Below are 16,162 nucleotides of genomic sequence, written 5' to 3'. Positions count from 1 at the left end.
AAAGGAAAAATGCTATTTTGATTATTTTTGACAAAAGCAAGCTAGATATGTATATACCAATGTTACACCAAATCCAATTCACATTAGACACAACGATACCCAAGCTTATGTACCGCAAATGTCTTTGTTTGGAGCAAACTTTCTAAAGGCCAGTGTTCGGGTTGGGGCCCTCTGTAAAGTTTTAGGGGCAACAAAGGTGTGCGGTATAGAAAACAAACAATATTAAAAATTTTGTTTTCATAAAGGGGACTATAAATATCACTTTTTTCCGCCATGTTAGTGGAATGAAACCACACTCCCCAGTCGAATCCCATGTCTGTATGTCGTTACGTTAAATCCCCACGGGCCCCAAAAGGGGAAATTAAAAGCCATAATACGATACTGTTAACTCCCCCTTGGGTATACTATAAAAACCCCTGGTCATGAAGGAAAGCGTAATAATGCTTTTCATTTCCTTTTTCCACGGCTATGCCATTAGTGACTACAATGATGAGAAATATTCTGCATAACGAGAACATTTCAACATATCCAACTAGTATACGGAGGCTAGGGTTTTTATATCACAGCCGTTTGATAGAATTTAAGCTGATAAATCCTTACTTGAAAGGGTATATACAGGTTGGTGGGTTCAAAGTTGAAATTATTTTCATTTGTATTACATTTTAGGGGTAAAGGGTTTTCAAATATTGTAATTTTGAATCAGTTATAATGTCCGTTATAAAATTATATAATTATGTATTATGAGTATAATATCGGTCCGTAATAAATAAAAATTTATGTAAATGATGCTTATAGTACAAAGGCTTTTTTTTTTTTCGGGTTTGGTAAAAGAAAAATAAAATTAAAACTGGAGCTGGAGGGGGTCGGGGAAAAAAGAAAAAGTTTTTTTAAGGGAAGGTGGGGCAATATGGGGTATAGAATCTACAATATACAAAAAGTGATGTCGACAGCAAAGCTTCCCTAAAAAGAGGTATGTTTATCTGTGGCCTTTTTTAAAGGGTGGACCCCTAATACACTCGGGAATTTTCCCTGTGATTTCGTATTATCGCTAGACATTTTTGGGGCCCTTTGGCTAAATATTCTCACCGCTCGGGGGTTTTCCCTAAAAAATCGGAAATTTCCCAAATCGCATACGGGAATTCTAAAATTTCCGATTCCACCCCTTTAAAAACAGTTTTTGGGGGTTTGTTGTAGGGGTCGGTCAAAAAATTTTGTGTTTTTTTTCTTATCGTTTAAAGTCCACCCAAAACTATAAGTAAAATGGCGACTTTTTCCCAAAATTTTTTGGTGGAGGAAGATCCCGGTGTCCCTTCGGATTATTTCGTACTGATGGGATCGGGGATAACCCCGGCCCTTGAAGCTAAAAGGACACTTTTACAGAAGAATCAACGCCCCTGATCGAGATTTGAAACCCCATCGGTGGGGACAAGTTATCCCCAAATCAGGACATTAACCACTGGTCGGGGGCTCCCCCCAAAATTTAATTTGACAACAGAGAGTGAGTGGAACAAAACGGCAGGAAAAAATTTTTTTTTTCAAAAGGAAAAGCATTACGTTTTCTTTTTCTCAAAGATTGGGGGATATCCACTTGAAGGACTTTTTCTTTTTAGATGGACAAGATTAAATTTCCCAAAAGGGGGGGGGGCCCAAACAACCAAGGTCCCAATGAAAAGTTTGCATAATGCTTCAATACCCTGGGGAAAAAATGGGGAAGGGGGTTTGGGTCCGCCCAAAAAGTAAGTACTACGCGCAATAAGGGGAAAAAGCAGATTTATAGCTTTCTTTGTTTTTGAGTTGTAAGCAATTTTAAAATTGCCGGGCGTTGATTTTTTTCAGAAAAAATTTCAAAGGGGCGAAGGGGCTCCGGGCCGAGTGGGGAAGGGCCACCCTTCCTTTCTGAGGACGAGCCTCGCGAGGGCAAGATTCTCCATCGAGGGAGCCATCCAGCCGGGATGCGGAAGGGCAGTGGTTTTACTAGGGGCTCCTCCTGAAGAAAGCTGCCCCAGGGGGACTTGGGGGGTTCACGAGCGCTTTATAACCTATAATGTGCCTACCCGACGTAAAACCCCAAAACGAAATAAATATCATAATCAATAATCGACAAATATGTTAAAATTATTAAAGTTTTCTGGGTATATAAAATCCGCCTACTTTAGCTTGTTAAAGAAATACTAAAAGTTTTACACAGGCCCAGTTTTAAAAGTCCCTAGGATCCGCGGGTCAGCGCCCTTTATACAAGGCTAAAGGGGAATACATAAAAATGAGGTTTTTTAGGGGTTTGTTTTCGTTTGCTAGAAATTAAAACAAAAAACATGCATTTGGGGAACCACTCGAAATACCTATTAATTTGGCTATCATAGTTTTTAAAAGTGTTGTCCCCTTTTTGCACAGTTTAAAAAGTCTTGAAAAAGATTTTTGGAAGGTAAACGGCAACCAAGCAAAAAAAAAAAAAAAAAAAAAAAAAAAAAACAATAGCAAAGGTTTTACGGTCTGTTTATGAAGGTACGAAACGTGCACTCCCACCCCTGCGTTCCCGCACCCCATTTAAATGGAATTTAATTAAAGGAAAACCCAAGCTCTCCTGGTCCCAAAGAACCGAAATTCGTTATAAACGAATTTTCAAAAAGTTTCAACCTATTACTCCTAAATGGGTCCATATCCTGATTTTACGAAAAAGGACGGGGGCACACTCAAAAATAAACCCACTACTAACACCTCCCAAAAATAAGGCTTCTTCAAATTGAAGATTTTAAAGAAATAAAAACACAAAAAAATTTCAGTTTTGTTAGGAGTTTGGTTTTTTTATTTTAGGAAATTTTTAAGAAAAAAATGTCCTTTGGGTTTAATAAAATTTTTCAAAAAAAAGGTAGCCGAACTTTTGAAAGGATTTTCTTACTAAAGGGGGGTCTTTAAACCACAACTTTAGTTCCTGCTTTTTATAAAGTTTACGTGTTTAAAAAGGGCAAAAAATAATTTTCAGTTGTAAGTGATGTAGAAAGGAAATTTTTTTAAAATCGTTTCGAGGTATGAATGATTGTTTTTTCTTTTAAAGACAATCATCTAAATACTGAAGTTTCATTTCGTTTTTCGTTTTTTTGTTATTTAACCGGTTTTCCGGCTGTTTTGTACAACTGTTTTAACAATTAAGTTAACGTTTTTGCCTTTTTCATAAAAACAGTCGATCATTTTTTAAAAAAAAACGCTCTTTTTTGACTCTTTTTTTTCAAATAGGGGATAACCCGGTTGTGGGGACACAATGTGGGGCCCGTCGAGAAGTAAAAATATATAGCTGATTACTTTTTGCGTAACAAACCCTTAAACGTAAAAAGAATGTTTAAAAAAACAAAAATTCCATTTTACAATGAGATATAAATTACAAAATGTTTCGAGATGAACGGGAAGATTAAAATTTAGTTTTTACTTTTAAAATTTCGACTGTCGCAATTACCTATGTTTTGGGTTTTTTCCCTGGCGCGGGTATAGTTTTTCATGTTGTATGCTTTTATGTCCCGCTTTATTTTTTTTTTAATTTTTTCCATATTTTAAACGGATAACATTTTTTTTTTTTGCATTTTTGTTTGTTTTTGTTGGGTTTTAAAGCGCAACGACCAATTTTAAGGTCAATTTCGACTTTTAGCTTTGTGGTGGGGGAAAATCCCCAAGGGGGCCCCCTGCTTATTTCACATCCCAAGTGGTTTCCTCATATGGAATTATCCCCCCGGTACGGAACCCCCTCGGTGAGGGGGAATATTTGAATCGGCAAACCCTTTAACCCCTCGGCCACGAGGCCCCAAAAACATTTTTTTAATATCAGCCTTCTAATGGGTGTTCAATTAGGGGGTGAGGGTTTGGGGGCATTTTATAGGGGTTTATATACTGTAAAATGATTAAAATTTACTGAGGCTAATTTTTGTGGATTTCATGCTGATGAGTTAAAACAGCAACTTTTCATGCGAAAAAAAAAAATTCCATCCTTTAACGAAACATGATTCCTACCATGGGTGTGCTCACTTTTAAATGAGAATTTTGACAAAATTGGGTTAAAGAGGGAAGCGAAAATTCAATGGGGGGGCGTTCAAAAGGGCAGAATTAATTGACTAAATTTTAAAGTTTAAAATTTAATATTTTCGAACCATATTTCACAAAATGATTTCGTCAAGACCCAAAATTAGGAAAAATTCAATACTTACAAGTTTCTACTTTCATTTTCTTTCCCCAGGGGCACGAAGAATTAGAGACATTTGGGCCTGGCCCTTTGGGGTAACCCAGTGTACGGTGATAGTCGGCATCATCCCTTCGTTATACACAAACAGGAAAAGCAGAAAGGGGAATAGCAAAAATATAGCCGGGTTTCTTACAGATGTGAAAATTTAAAACGTCAATTTTTTTTTCGAACTTCATTGTTTTTCGAATTTAATGTTTTTATTTAGTTAAGAAAGTTTGTTATAAACTTCTTTTGAAATATGTTTCATGTAGCTGACAAAAAAATAATTAGTATCGTTTTGGTTTTCATTAAGCTACTTTGTTTATTTACTGTTTTTAAAACATTTACGTTGTATTTTATTGAAAACGTGATGGGCCCCTTTTTAATTTTGGATATAATATAAATTTCGGAAGTAATAATCAAAGCGCAAGGGAAAGGATTTTTTCCATAAAGGTTATTTCAACTAAAAATCGCTTTTAGCCCATTTCGAATATGTTTTCGTAATATGATTGAATTCGTGGGTTTTTTTAGTTTGAATGCTTTTCAACATGCTTTGCTTAAACAAACCAAGTGCTAATCACAAAGCGGTAAGAAAAACAAAAATTATTCAAATACTAATTTTTCACTAGCCCCCATAGTTTTCTTTTTTCTTTTTCTTTCCCAAAAAAGCAATTTCTTTTCAAACAATGCAAACTCGTGTCATTCATAATACGGTATCTATTTTTAATTTAGTCTTGCAAAAGTAAATAATCATAAAATGCACTTACACAGCACCAAGTGTCTTCATTAAAAATAAAAAATAGGGTTTTCTAATGAATTTATTTTTTTAACATAGCCCCTTCCCTTAAAAAAATTTTACACCCCTTTTTTAGCCGGGGAAGACCTTTACCTTTAAACCCAAAAAGCAGGCGATCTTTTGAGCGATCAACCACGCCCGAAAATCACATGGAAACCCGGGGACCCCATGAAGTAGATATGTTCCCATGGACATCACACCCCTTTTAAACCCAAAAAATAAAAACAGTATTAAATACTATGTTGTCAGCAGCCCGTCAAATTAAGTAATCCGACAAACGACTATTTTTAAAGACGGCAACAATAACATTTCCATGATGGTAAACATACAAAAATTTTTAGAAAAAAATTTTAGAAATAACAAGTGCTGTTTCAATTTGACAGTGATTAAAATTTTAAGGCCAAGACAATGTGTTTAAGTCTAATATATTATTAATTAAAAATTTTTTGGTTTGTGGAGCAATTTTTTGAAAGATTAAGGTGAGTTTAGAACTTCTTTGTTTCTACAGTGTAAGATGCATTTTCTATGTTTTAACAAATATATAAAAAAAATGACGTAATTTTTCAGAGGAAATTGTGAAAAAAAATTTATTCGGGGGGCCTAAATTTTCCACCCCATCTTTTGGATTGCTGTTTTTTTACCAGTATTCCAGAATGATTTGCACGAAGTTCACGTGGTAGGGAAAAATAGGTCCAGGGTTTTATGGGTTTTTAAGAAGGGGTTCTATTTTACTGATCTGCACAGGGTGAATGTTGGGTAAACGTAGTGTTTTTATTCAGGGGTTTTTGATTTTGTCTCAACTTTTTTAAAAATTGATTATATTGGCCTTATTTAATACCCAAAATTTTTGAATCATATACGGAATAAAAATTTCAGACTGTCTTCAGCGCAAAAAGGATTTTATGCAAAAATTGTGTACGAATGAATGAAAGATTTAGTATTTTAAAGTTTAGTTTAAACATTTATGAAAATAGGCACAGGTATTGGATATTTTATTTTGTTTTCGTGATTATAAAAGATATTTTTCGGATTGCTTAATATACATTTGGGCTATTTTAAAAGCAAAATTACCATATTTAAAAAATTTATAAGACAACAAACTACTGAATCGTTACTGTTGTCTGATGTCGCCCGTTTTTGCGCTGGAAAAATAAAAAAACATTTAATTTTTTACGGAGAACGAAAAAATTAATTTTTTAAAGCTTCGCAATTTATTTGATTTTTGGCGGTCGACCAAAAAGGTCATAACATAAGTCATGCAAGAACAAAAACAAAGTGGACTTTTAATACAATCGTTTCAATTCATCTTTAATTCTTATTTTTCTTTTCCCAATTTTTATTTGTCAATCCCAATTTTATTATCATTCAATTCTATTTTCTTTCCCAATTCTTATTCGTAATCCAATTTTTATTCATCATTCAATTCTATTATCTTTTAATTCTTTTCATCAATCATAACTTATTCATCAAACCAATCTTATTCATCAAACCCAATTCTTTAAAATCTTCCTAATTCTTTCTCAAACCTAAATTTTTATTCACATCCCTTTTTCTTATTAAACTTTTAATTTTTATTTATCATTTCCCAATTCTTATTAATCTTTTCCCAATAGGAAAATGTTTCTGTAGTAAATTTGGGTGTATAACCATTAAAATGTGACTTTTAAAAAGTTTAAACCTATGCTAATTATCAAAGAAATTGGCACTTTCTTAAAAGTACAGTAATTATTAAAAAGTAAATTTTCAGTTCTTGTAAAAATATATTTAAAAACAGAAAAAACAGTATTTGTATATTAAAGTTTTTTTTTTGTGCTGATTTATTTTGGGCGGAACAGTGCAAAGGGAAACTGGGGGGAGGGGGAGGGTTAGTAGGCAAACTTAACCCGCCTTTCCCGAAAAAGTTCGGACAAAAACCACACCACACGTGCCCCCACCCCAACCCGTAGTAAATCGATAGTAATTTCTAAAGCACTCGAGCTTTTTTAATAGTTGGGTGTCATTTGAAAAGTTGTAAATTGAAATTGACATTGCTTAAATAAACTTTGTATGTAGCTTTTTATTACATTTTGTAATTTTTGCATTTGTTAGATCATATGAATAGTCATTTAATAATTTTTGTAAACTCATATACATTAAAATTTTTAATATATTCGGGGGTTGCTTTCTTTTGTGAAAATTTTAGCCAATATTATTAATTCGTGCATACGTAAATGCCCTTTTTTTATGACGATTTTTAAATTTTAAAACGAAATCGCCAACGCACGAGAAACGTAAAGGGGATAAAAAAAGAAAATTATAAATGAGGACTTATACCCTTACGGAAATTTTAGGATTAACCCCAAAAAAAATGTCCCGACAGTTACGGATGAAAAAGCAGGATACAATAGTGGTACCTTTCCTCGCTCAAATTTATAAAAAAAAGATAGGTTTTTTCAAATAGAATATTCAGGTGAATGCGAATTATTTTTAAGGTTTAAAATGTCCAACACGAATTACACGTGAATCTATTTAAAAAGACGTATGTCCACCACGTTTTCATAGCCCAAAAAAAAAAAAGGGGTTTTAACTTTAATTCCCACTGGGAATGAGTTCACCCCAAAAATTAAAAACATTTGCTATTTTTTTGCAGTGCCGACTTTTTGGTTTAATTAAGGGTCTCTCACTACCTTCATCAAAAAAAAAAAACGCATCAATAAAAAATTTTTTTAGCACCCAGGCGTTCAAAAGGAATTTATAAAACAAAAGAAATACTGGACTAATAGGTTTATTTGTTTTTTTATTTTTAAAACTTTTAAAGTCATTAACTGAAGGCAAATATAGTTTGAAAATTGGAGTGTACAACATAGCTTCGAGATCAAAAATTTTGAGTAGTTTGCAAATTTAAAACTCGAAAACTAGGGAAAATACATTTAAAGCAATTATTCATATACTAAATGCAGACTAAATTTAAAAATTTTTACAGCCCGTTTTAAAAAAAAATCTGCGACCCGGGTACCAACTGGGAAATTTTCATTGCCGTACCATGGCAAAAGCAGCTAAAGCAGATACAAAAATGAAGTCGACACATCATAATGTTAATTAACATTTTCTTACAATAAAGAACCTCATTGCCTTCTCTACATCTTAAAATTACGGAAGATCCAGTACCAATTGTATTGATGACTGAATTTTCAACTTAAAATGCTGTATGCCTAGGCATTCTGAAGCCATTTTCATCCATATCAGTGTTACCTGGACTCAAGTTCCCAGCATCATCTACTGACCGCAGAAGGTCTATGTTTGAAGATCGTAAGCCTCATCGTTCTCCACTTATAGATCGGAAACCAAATAGTTTATCAACCTACGGACAGGCGAAAACGATAGATCGCATATTTGAAGTTAAACGACACAGTTTACAATTGCTTTAGGGTGAACAAAACCCCAAGATACAAGGGCGGGCAGAAATATCAATCTTTTGTAAGCAATCTTGATAACTTCCTGGCATCAAAAATGTCTGGGTTTTTTTTTTTTCATGCTAAGTGTCTTTTCAATTGTATATAAGCTCGAGGCACTAAAGTTTTCGACAAGATTTATAGTTTTTCCTGCAGGTCTATGTAATATAAGTTAACTCTAGGGAATGGCCAATTTTTATCCTACTCGGGAATTTTCAGAAACGCTTTTCAGTGTTTCCCACCTAACTAGAGGTGTACTGGTCAGGAACCCAGGCAATCCTTGCGTGTATCAGTGCTATACACTGGGCACGTTAAAGAACCAGGCTGTCTATTCGCAACGAGCTAGGCTAAGTTAGCCGGACAAGCCTGTATCTGACTTCTGATCTCTCTGTCTTGGGAGCTTTGTCTCACTCTGTCCCTCTGGTCAGATCGCTCTGTGTCTGTACTAGTAGAGGATGTATTATGCGCCCTGTGTGGCTGCATTTGAACTATGTAAAGCGCCTTTGAACGTGAAATTGATCATGAAAAGGGCGCTATATAAATCTGGTATAATAATAATAATAATAATAATATTAATAAACTTGGTGAAGGACCACTACACAACGCTTCATGCCAATTATGTATGGTTAAGGCCTCGAGGTTCTAGAAGAGATTTTTTGAAGTTTTTCCAATACAAGTCAATGTAAAAAAGTGAACCCTGTGATTGGACAAATTTAACCCCAGGGACATGATTTGAACAAAATTGGTAGAGGACCATTACACAATGTTACAAGCCAAATATTTAAGCTCTGGGTCTTAAGCTTTTAAAGAAGAAAAAGATTCTTTAAGTCTTTCTTATAAAAGTCTGTAAATCAAATGAATACCAAGACAGGGCAATTGGTAGGCGACAACTTGACAATACTACAATTTTTCAAATACCTAAGCTATGCGCCTTGTAGTTTTTAAGGTCATTTTTTCTCTTTTGATTGCCACGGTAACCAGAATCCTGCATGCAACACAATACTTTGAACAACTTTGTTAAAAACAAAGAGATGATAGACGGTCACAACAGCTCAACTTCCTGCTCAAGTGAGCTAAAAGGAGGAAAGAGAAACATAAACAGGGTCAATCTAATAGTAACCGTCTGGACTAACAAAAGAACATTTTATAAATACAAGTACTTTATTCATTTTAGCATTTTTCCGATTTCAAATAGCACTCTACAACATCATATACAATTGCATGTTAACAAACAAACAAACAATTCAACATGTTCAAATTCATTCACTTGAATAATGCATCTATCGGGTTCAATGTCACACAGACATAAGTTATCGGTCATATGGTGACTTTCCAGCTTTTAATGGTGTAGGAAGTCTCAAGCTTTTAATGGTGTAGGAAGTCTCAAGATTTTAATGGTGTAGGAAGGTGCTCCTTTGTGCATTATTACAGGCGTAAGTGATTACCTCGGTAGAACCACCAATCTTCCATAAACAAGCTGAATGATTTTCTCACAAAGACTTCTACATCCCAAGTAAGTAACATGGTCTCAACAACAAGAAATGATGTAAACGATATTATAATGTAATGAAGCATACTGTTCTTGTTAACTCTACAACACATTTTCCACAGGAGTGTTTGTATTTCATATAACAAATAATAGTATTTGCAAAAATTTAACTCACAAGCGGCATTATTCACCAATAATAGCGAAAATAAAACCCATCACGAAATCTACCAAATCTATAGCAGTCAATACAGACAGGCAAATGGTAGTACTTTTAGATTTCTTCCCTTTCTGAATGCAGATCAGCTTCATCATTTCTTTGTACAGTATTTTAGTCATATTACGGCAGCAATTTAACTCAGCTTAAGATTTTTTAATCTTGAATGAATTATGTTTGTGTACATTATGTTTTTCTTCAAATGATATAACATACATTGCTGTATTGCTAGATCAAACTGTTCATCCCAACGTTGCCACATTCACATAGCTAAGAAAGTAAATCTAATGCTTTTACTATTCAATACACCATGTAGAAATTTTCTGACTGGTTTTACTAGATCTCCCATTCATTCTGCCATTACTAACCCCCTAGCCATTTCTAAGCAGCAAAATTTCATATATCATATATTACCACTAATGCCATCAATGAAGCAGCAAGTTAGCACATATGGTGTGGTATAGTCACTTTGGTATAGTCACTAACTTTACTATCAACAACACAGTAACAATCCTTTTACTAAATGTCTTTTCAGGCCAAACACATGCACCCTTCACTAATCCGCAACACTTCCCTGCACGGTATTTCCAGTTTTCAATACCAGTTAACAAATGTTTAGCAAAGAAATCCTGTCATGATTTTCCCTTTCCTTTCCCTTTTCCTTTTGACTCCCCTTTTCCCTTGGCTGGGCCCTTCCCTTTTCCTTTTGTTTCTGTTGTGCCTTTTCCTTTTGTTTTCTTCTGTGAAAAAAAATAACAAAATCATATTATCTCATCAAATTCTTCTCACAATCATTGTTATTAAACTTAGTTTATACATAACTTATTTTAGGTCAATTGTGAAGGAAGTTCTACAACTTATATTAATCACTCTGGACACCTCATTCCTGATGAAATCCACCGCCAGTCCACGAGGGTATGAGAGAAGAGGCCAGTTTCCCTTTTTTAATGCCAAGCACCAAGCAAGGGAGTTACTGGCACCATTTTTCACGTTTCTGGTATGACGCGGCCAGGGGTCGAACCCACAACCTCCCACACTCGAAGCGGACGCTCTACCACTAGGCTAATGCGGCGGTTTGTTATTAAACTTAATACAAGACAGAACTTCTTTTAGCTGTATAGTAAACCGTGGAGCTAATTTCCCCATGGCTAGGCTTGGGTTGCTCACATGACCAGAATCTTGACCAGTTTCACACTGCTGACCTTTGCAGTAATTAGACGATACCTTACCCATTAAACTATTATATCTGGGCAAACAACTGAACCTGCCTTAGCTGCCTGTATTAAACATCCACTTGCTACTCAGCTAACTTTCCAAACTATTGTTATATTTTAGTTCCAACTTTTCTAAAGCAGCCACCTGTCTTCGGCTTAGCACTGGCTGCTAAACCCTTAGGCTAGCCTGCTATATTTCTGTAATGGACTGGTCCATCATTCAATTCGGGCAACATCATTTATTATTCGAAGGGGTGTTCACTGAAAATTTACTAACTGAATAGCGAAACAGTGCAGACCATGATCAGACTGCAGGCTGATCTTGGTCTGCACAGGTCTCATAGGCAAAATCACTTGCCGCCAGCAGGCTAAGAGTTAATACAGGTTTAACTATAATAGATTTATTAATCTTTCATGTGTACTGAAGTGTACGTAAGAATCTGTAGTGTTCCTTCATTTCATCATTTTATTACACCATGATAAATATAAAAGAACCCATTCCTTACTTTTATCATTGTATCAGTTTCTAAGTCATCCCCCTCTTCCTCCTCCTCCTCAACAGCTCCGCCGCCTTCCTCCTCGTTTCCAAGGAGTTCAAGCTCATCTGTATTAGCTCCACCTCCACGTTTCTTCTTAGTAGCCGCTCCTGTTGAGTACGGTGTCATATGAACCTCTTTGTTGTATGTGCGGGTAAATGCTGCTTTTGTCTGGAAAGGAAGAACAGAGTTACTTTAGCACCAAATAATTGAAAGACTACTGTCTATTAACATTACACAGAATAATCTTTCCATTACCTGTTGACTACTTAATTCAGATAACAACAACATGTACAGGTATTTTTGAAATGGACTGTCACGAGACAGCTTCTTTTTAAATTTGGTTAATTCTGTAATTGACAAGTTTCAATCATGAAATAGTTACTGACGAAAAATGTTAGACAGTATAATTTTAACAACCTTGTTTGGTCAGACCACCACAATTTAGTTAATTTGGCAACATTCCATCGTAACTGTGGAGGACTTTTGCAACATGCTGATCTAGACATTATTTCAGACATAAGCAGTCATCACAGTACAATCTACTCCTTTCTAAATTCGGGCAAGCAGTTTCATACAAGAAGAATTTGAAAGTTTCCATTACATACATTATATGGAAGGGTTATCATGCCCCCTGGCTACCATGTTTTCTGATAAATCAGAATAATCTGAACAATCTTGGTGGATCATTTGTGTGGAATTAGTTTTAAAGTTGGGCCAGCAAGTTTGAACAAGATTTTTAAAGTTTCCACTAAATAAATATAGAGAAAAGGGACCACCCTACCTGGTAGCCTTGTTTTTTGACATATTAGAATATGAACATCACAGAAAGACTACTTGTGTGAAATTATTTAAAAACTGACAAACTTTTCTATTTCTAGCTCTGATGGCCTCAATGCGTAACCAAGTAGAACCATTTGAAAAGATTTTGGAAGAAGACCAACAAAGAAACATCCAGGCCAAAATTTATCAACTCCCACCCAACGGTTTCAGAGATGTTTTTTTAAGAAAAGAATGGACAGACCAACGGTGAATGACCACAATAGCTCACCCCAAGCACTTTGTGCTCAGGTGAGCTAATAAGGCAGGGGCCATTTTTGCCAAATGAGACCACATAATGAGTTTCAGTCAAAAAATCATATATGCCATCAGCTTTTAAGAATATAATTTTGGGTATACATACTTGACTTATGCACCTTGTTTAAAAGAGTCTGCTCTAGCATATTTATAGATTTGCTAGAGGATCTATGCCAAGTTCACATGAAATGTAATCTCACCTTTGTGCTAAGTTTACTCAAAGGATCTATACTGTTTGGCCATTTCGTTATGTCCATAATATTATCAAAATCATCTTTAACTATATCGTATTCATCCATCAACTTAATAACATCCGGTACACCCTCAGCTTCCTTTTGTATCAAAGGTTGTGTCAGTGACTGACGGAAGAATGGCAGATAGTCCAGGTTCAAACTTTTCTTGTCCCCGGATATCCTGAAAATAAATGTAACAAAATAACACATGTACCAAGACAAAAATGAACCCAACGTAAAAAAATTAGAATAGTGACAAGTCTAAAATTTCTGGCATTTGACTGGTTGATCTTGAGCTCAATCTTGATACTGACCAATTACAAGGCTTTATTTTGGGACTGGTCCCCAAATAAAAGTTTTACAATCTCAGGACTAAAATGCAGTTGGTCTCAAATTCAAGGAGATTAAAATATTTTGTGCAAACTATCACAAAATTATTTGCCAAGAGGGACTTAAAAACAGTTTTTATCCAGAGAGGCAGTTATACAGAAACCATACTTTTCATGAGTATGCATTAAAGTATGTGATACAAGTCTTCTTCATCAAGAAGTAAACTTTCCATTTACCTGTACATTTGAGCCGTGCCATGGGAAAACCAACATAGTGGGTGTGCGACCAGCATGGATCCAGACCAGCCTGCGCATCTGCGCAGTCTGGTCAGGCTCCATGCTGTTCGCTTTTAAAGCCTATTGGAATTGGAGAAACTGTTAGCGAACAGCATGGATCCTGACCAGACTGCGCGGATGCGCAGGCTGGTCTGGATCCATGCTGGTCGCACACCCACTATGTTGGTTTTCCCATGGCACGGCTCATTTCTATAAATGTAATATCTCCTTTCTTTAACACAGAAATGAAATCTCTTAGCTGAGAGAACTTTCTATTGAAGACTTTGAAAGGAGTTAAGTTCACATACTTGCAGACAGCAAGCAGACTTTCAGAAATAACCTACTGCTTTTTGAAAGAGTGCATATATTAAGACAAGGAAAAATCAAATATTTTCTGAATTTATTCACACAACTTCTTTTTTTTAGTGAGTGCATACATTTAGATTATGAAAAATCAAACTTACTCAAGTCTCATATGTGTTCTTAGTTCTTGCAGGATTCTCTCGGTTTTTCCTGTTGTAGAATTTTTACCGAGCCAACTTGGAAATGCAATCATTTGTGTTATATTGCCCCGCATGTATTCTCCAGGTAGTACACTTGCATACATTGCCTGGTAAATACAAAAGGTTACTGTTATATATATAATCGTACAGAAAACATTTCTGTATAATTTTAGAGGTGATGCAAGTATCATATGCGCAGAACAAAACCATGTGACAAGCGTACTTTTCTGTTAGTGTTTAAGCGATCTGCAAAGTTTTAAAGTCTTATTAACATTCTTTTTTTACCGAACTGATCTTAAAACAGGATCCTATTTTCCCATGATATGGAACTATATTTCTCTTAAAATTTAGCTTAAATCTAAAAATAACTCCACCTTACTTTTATAAGCATTGGGGACACTTATCTGTTTAAAGTACTTTAAAAATTTACTTTACATTGCCTTTCATTTTTTTTTAATTTTTACACAATATTCAAAAAGGTATATCTGCTATTAAAAACATTTTAGATTTTTTTTACATGCAAATATTATCCATTTCTCTAAGTGTTATTAAAATCTGCACTCCTGTGTGCTATGCCTGCTGCTCCTGTCATTTTTCCTATGTAAGTTTTTGAAGTTAACTGACATGTTTCCAACAAGGAAGTAAGTTAGCTATCCTTTCAACACAATATCTTTGGTCTGTTAAACTGAACCAGAAAACTTGATGTTCAACCTAGGCTCCATATGCAAAGCCTGTATTTGCAGTCAAAAGTCTGAATCTTAGACACAAATACACTCGATTGTAGCTAACTACAGGTGAGACAAAATCTAAACAAACCTCTAGAGGTAGTAGACCCCAGCTTTGACTAGTTCTAATTCTTTTCTCGCAAACATCTCCATCACACAGAGCATCAGCTGATCGTGCCAGCAAAGACAAGTGCTTGGTGTTGCCATTCCTAAAACATTTCAAAAGTCATTCTTATCATTCATATTTTCAATATAACAGGAATCCAAAAGGTAAGCTTTCTGAACTTAAGTCAAAATGTGACAACGAACCCTTTATTAATATACATCTAATATTGTTTTTCAATACCATCTCAAATATGAAACTGCAGACAGATAGCCTAACCAATATTCCATACCAATACCAATATATTCTCTACCAGTAACTGAAAACTTCTCTATTACAACTCTGTTTGCTGAAACTGATGGGACAAGCAAACTTTGTTCGAGTTCATGGTAGTTTCGAGGCAATGCACAATTTACATTATTTAGGGATTTTTCCTGGACCTAATGACGAGTTTGATAAAGGGTGGTATTCTAATTACCCCGGTTTGAGCGAAGGAAGTTTGACTTTATATTAGAAATGAAGAACACATTGTCGTAGCCAAGAAAAACATTTCCTCTAGCCATTGAATCGCATTCACAATATATCTATTTTATTCATTTATAGCTCAACTAAGCTGTTAACTGGGCAGTTTTTGTAAACTGATAGAATCAGTCTCTTTTTTGCAAGCTTGATTTGTCTGATTCAAAACTGTCTTCAAAGTAGGTCAGCTATGTTACGTCAGTCAGTTAACTTAACCATTGCTCAACAATTTCATGAGTACTGACCAATTCCATGCATTTGTCACTGACAAGTTCTATTCTTTAATCTGAGGTGAAGGATGAATGACTTTAGACTGTCAAATCATCATGGAAAATGTTCAACCTGCCTTGGTATCGAAGCCATAACCTTATGACTGACTCACTGTACCCAGCTAACTGTAAGTGGCTATTTAACCCTTAGCCTGCTGGTGGCAAGTGATTCTGCCTTTTGTGACCAGTGCAGACTACGATCAGCCTGCACATCCATGCAGTCTCATCATGGTCTGCACCTTCT

General features: G+C 35.2%; 1 protein-coding gene across 1 annotated transcript in view; it reads right to left on the bottom strand.

The window, feature by feature from the left end:
* Positions 1-9,590: 9,590 nt before the first annotated feature.
* The window catches only part of LOC128549584 (replication factor C subunit 1-like), a 35,021-nt gene continuing 28,449 nt past the window's right edge, over positions 9,591-16,162 (bottom strand). The window contains exons 19-23 of the mRNA XM_053526584.1: positions 15,119-15,236; positions 14,264-14,409; positions 13,162-13,375; positions 11,855-12,055; positions 9,591-10,874 (exon numbers count right to left, since the gene is read on the bottom strand). Coding sequence (XP_053382559.1) covers positions 10,767-10,874; positions 11,855-12,055; positions 13,162-13,375; positions 14,264-14,409; positions 15,119-15,236 — 787 coding nt within the window. The 3' untranslated portion in view covers positions 9,591-10,766. The remainder of the gene's footprint in view (positions 10,875-11,854; positions 12,056-13,161; positions 13,376-14,263; positions 14,410-15,118; positions 15,237-16,162) is intronic.

Source organism: Mercenaria mercenaria, chromosome 16 (genome assembly GCF_021730395.1).
Source record: "Mercenaria mercenaria strain notata chromosome 16, MADL_Memer_1, whole genome shotgun sequence".
In the NCBI taxonomy this organism is placed as follows: Eukaryota; Metazoa; Mollusca; class Bivalvia; order Venerida; family Veneridae; genus Mercenaria; species Mercenaria mercenaria.
This window is presented reverse-complemented; position numbering and strand designations above follow the sequence as displayed.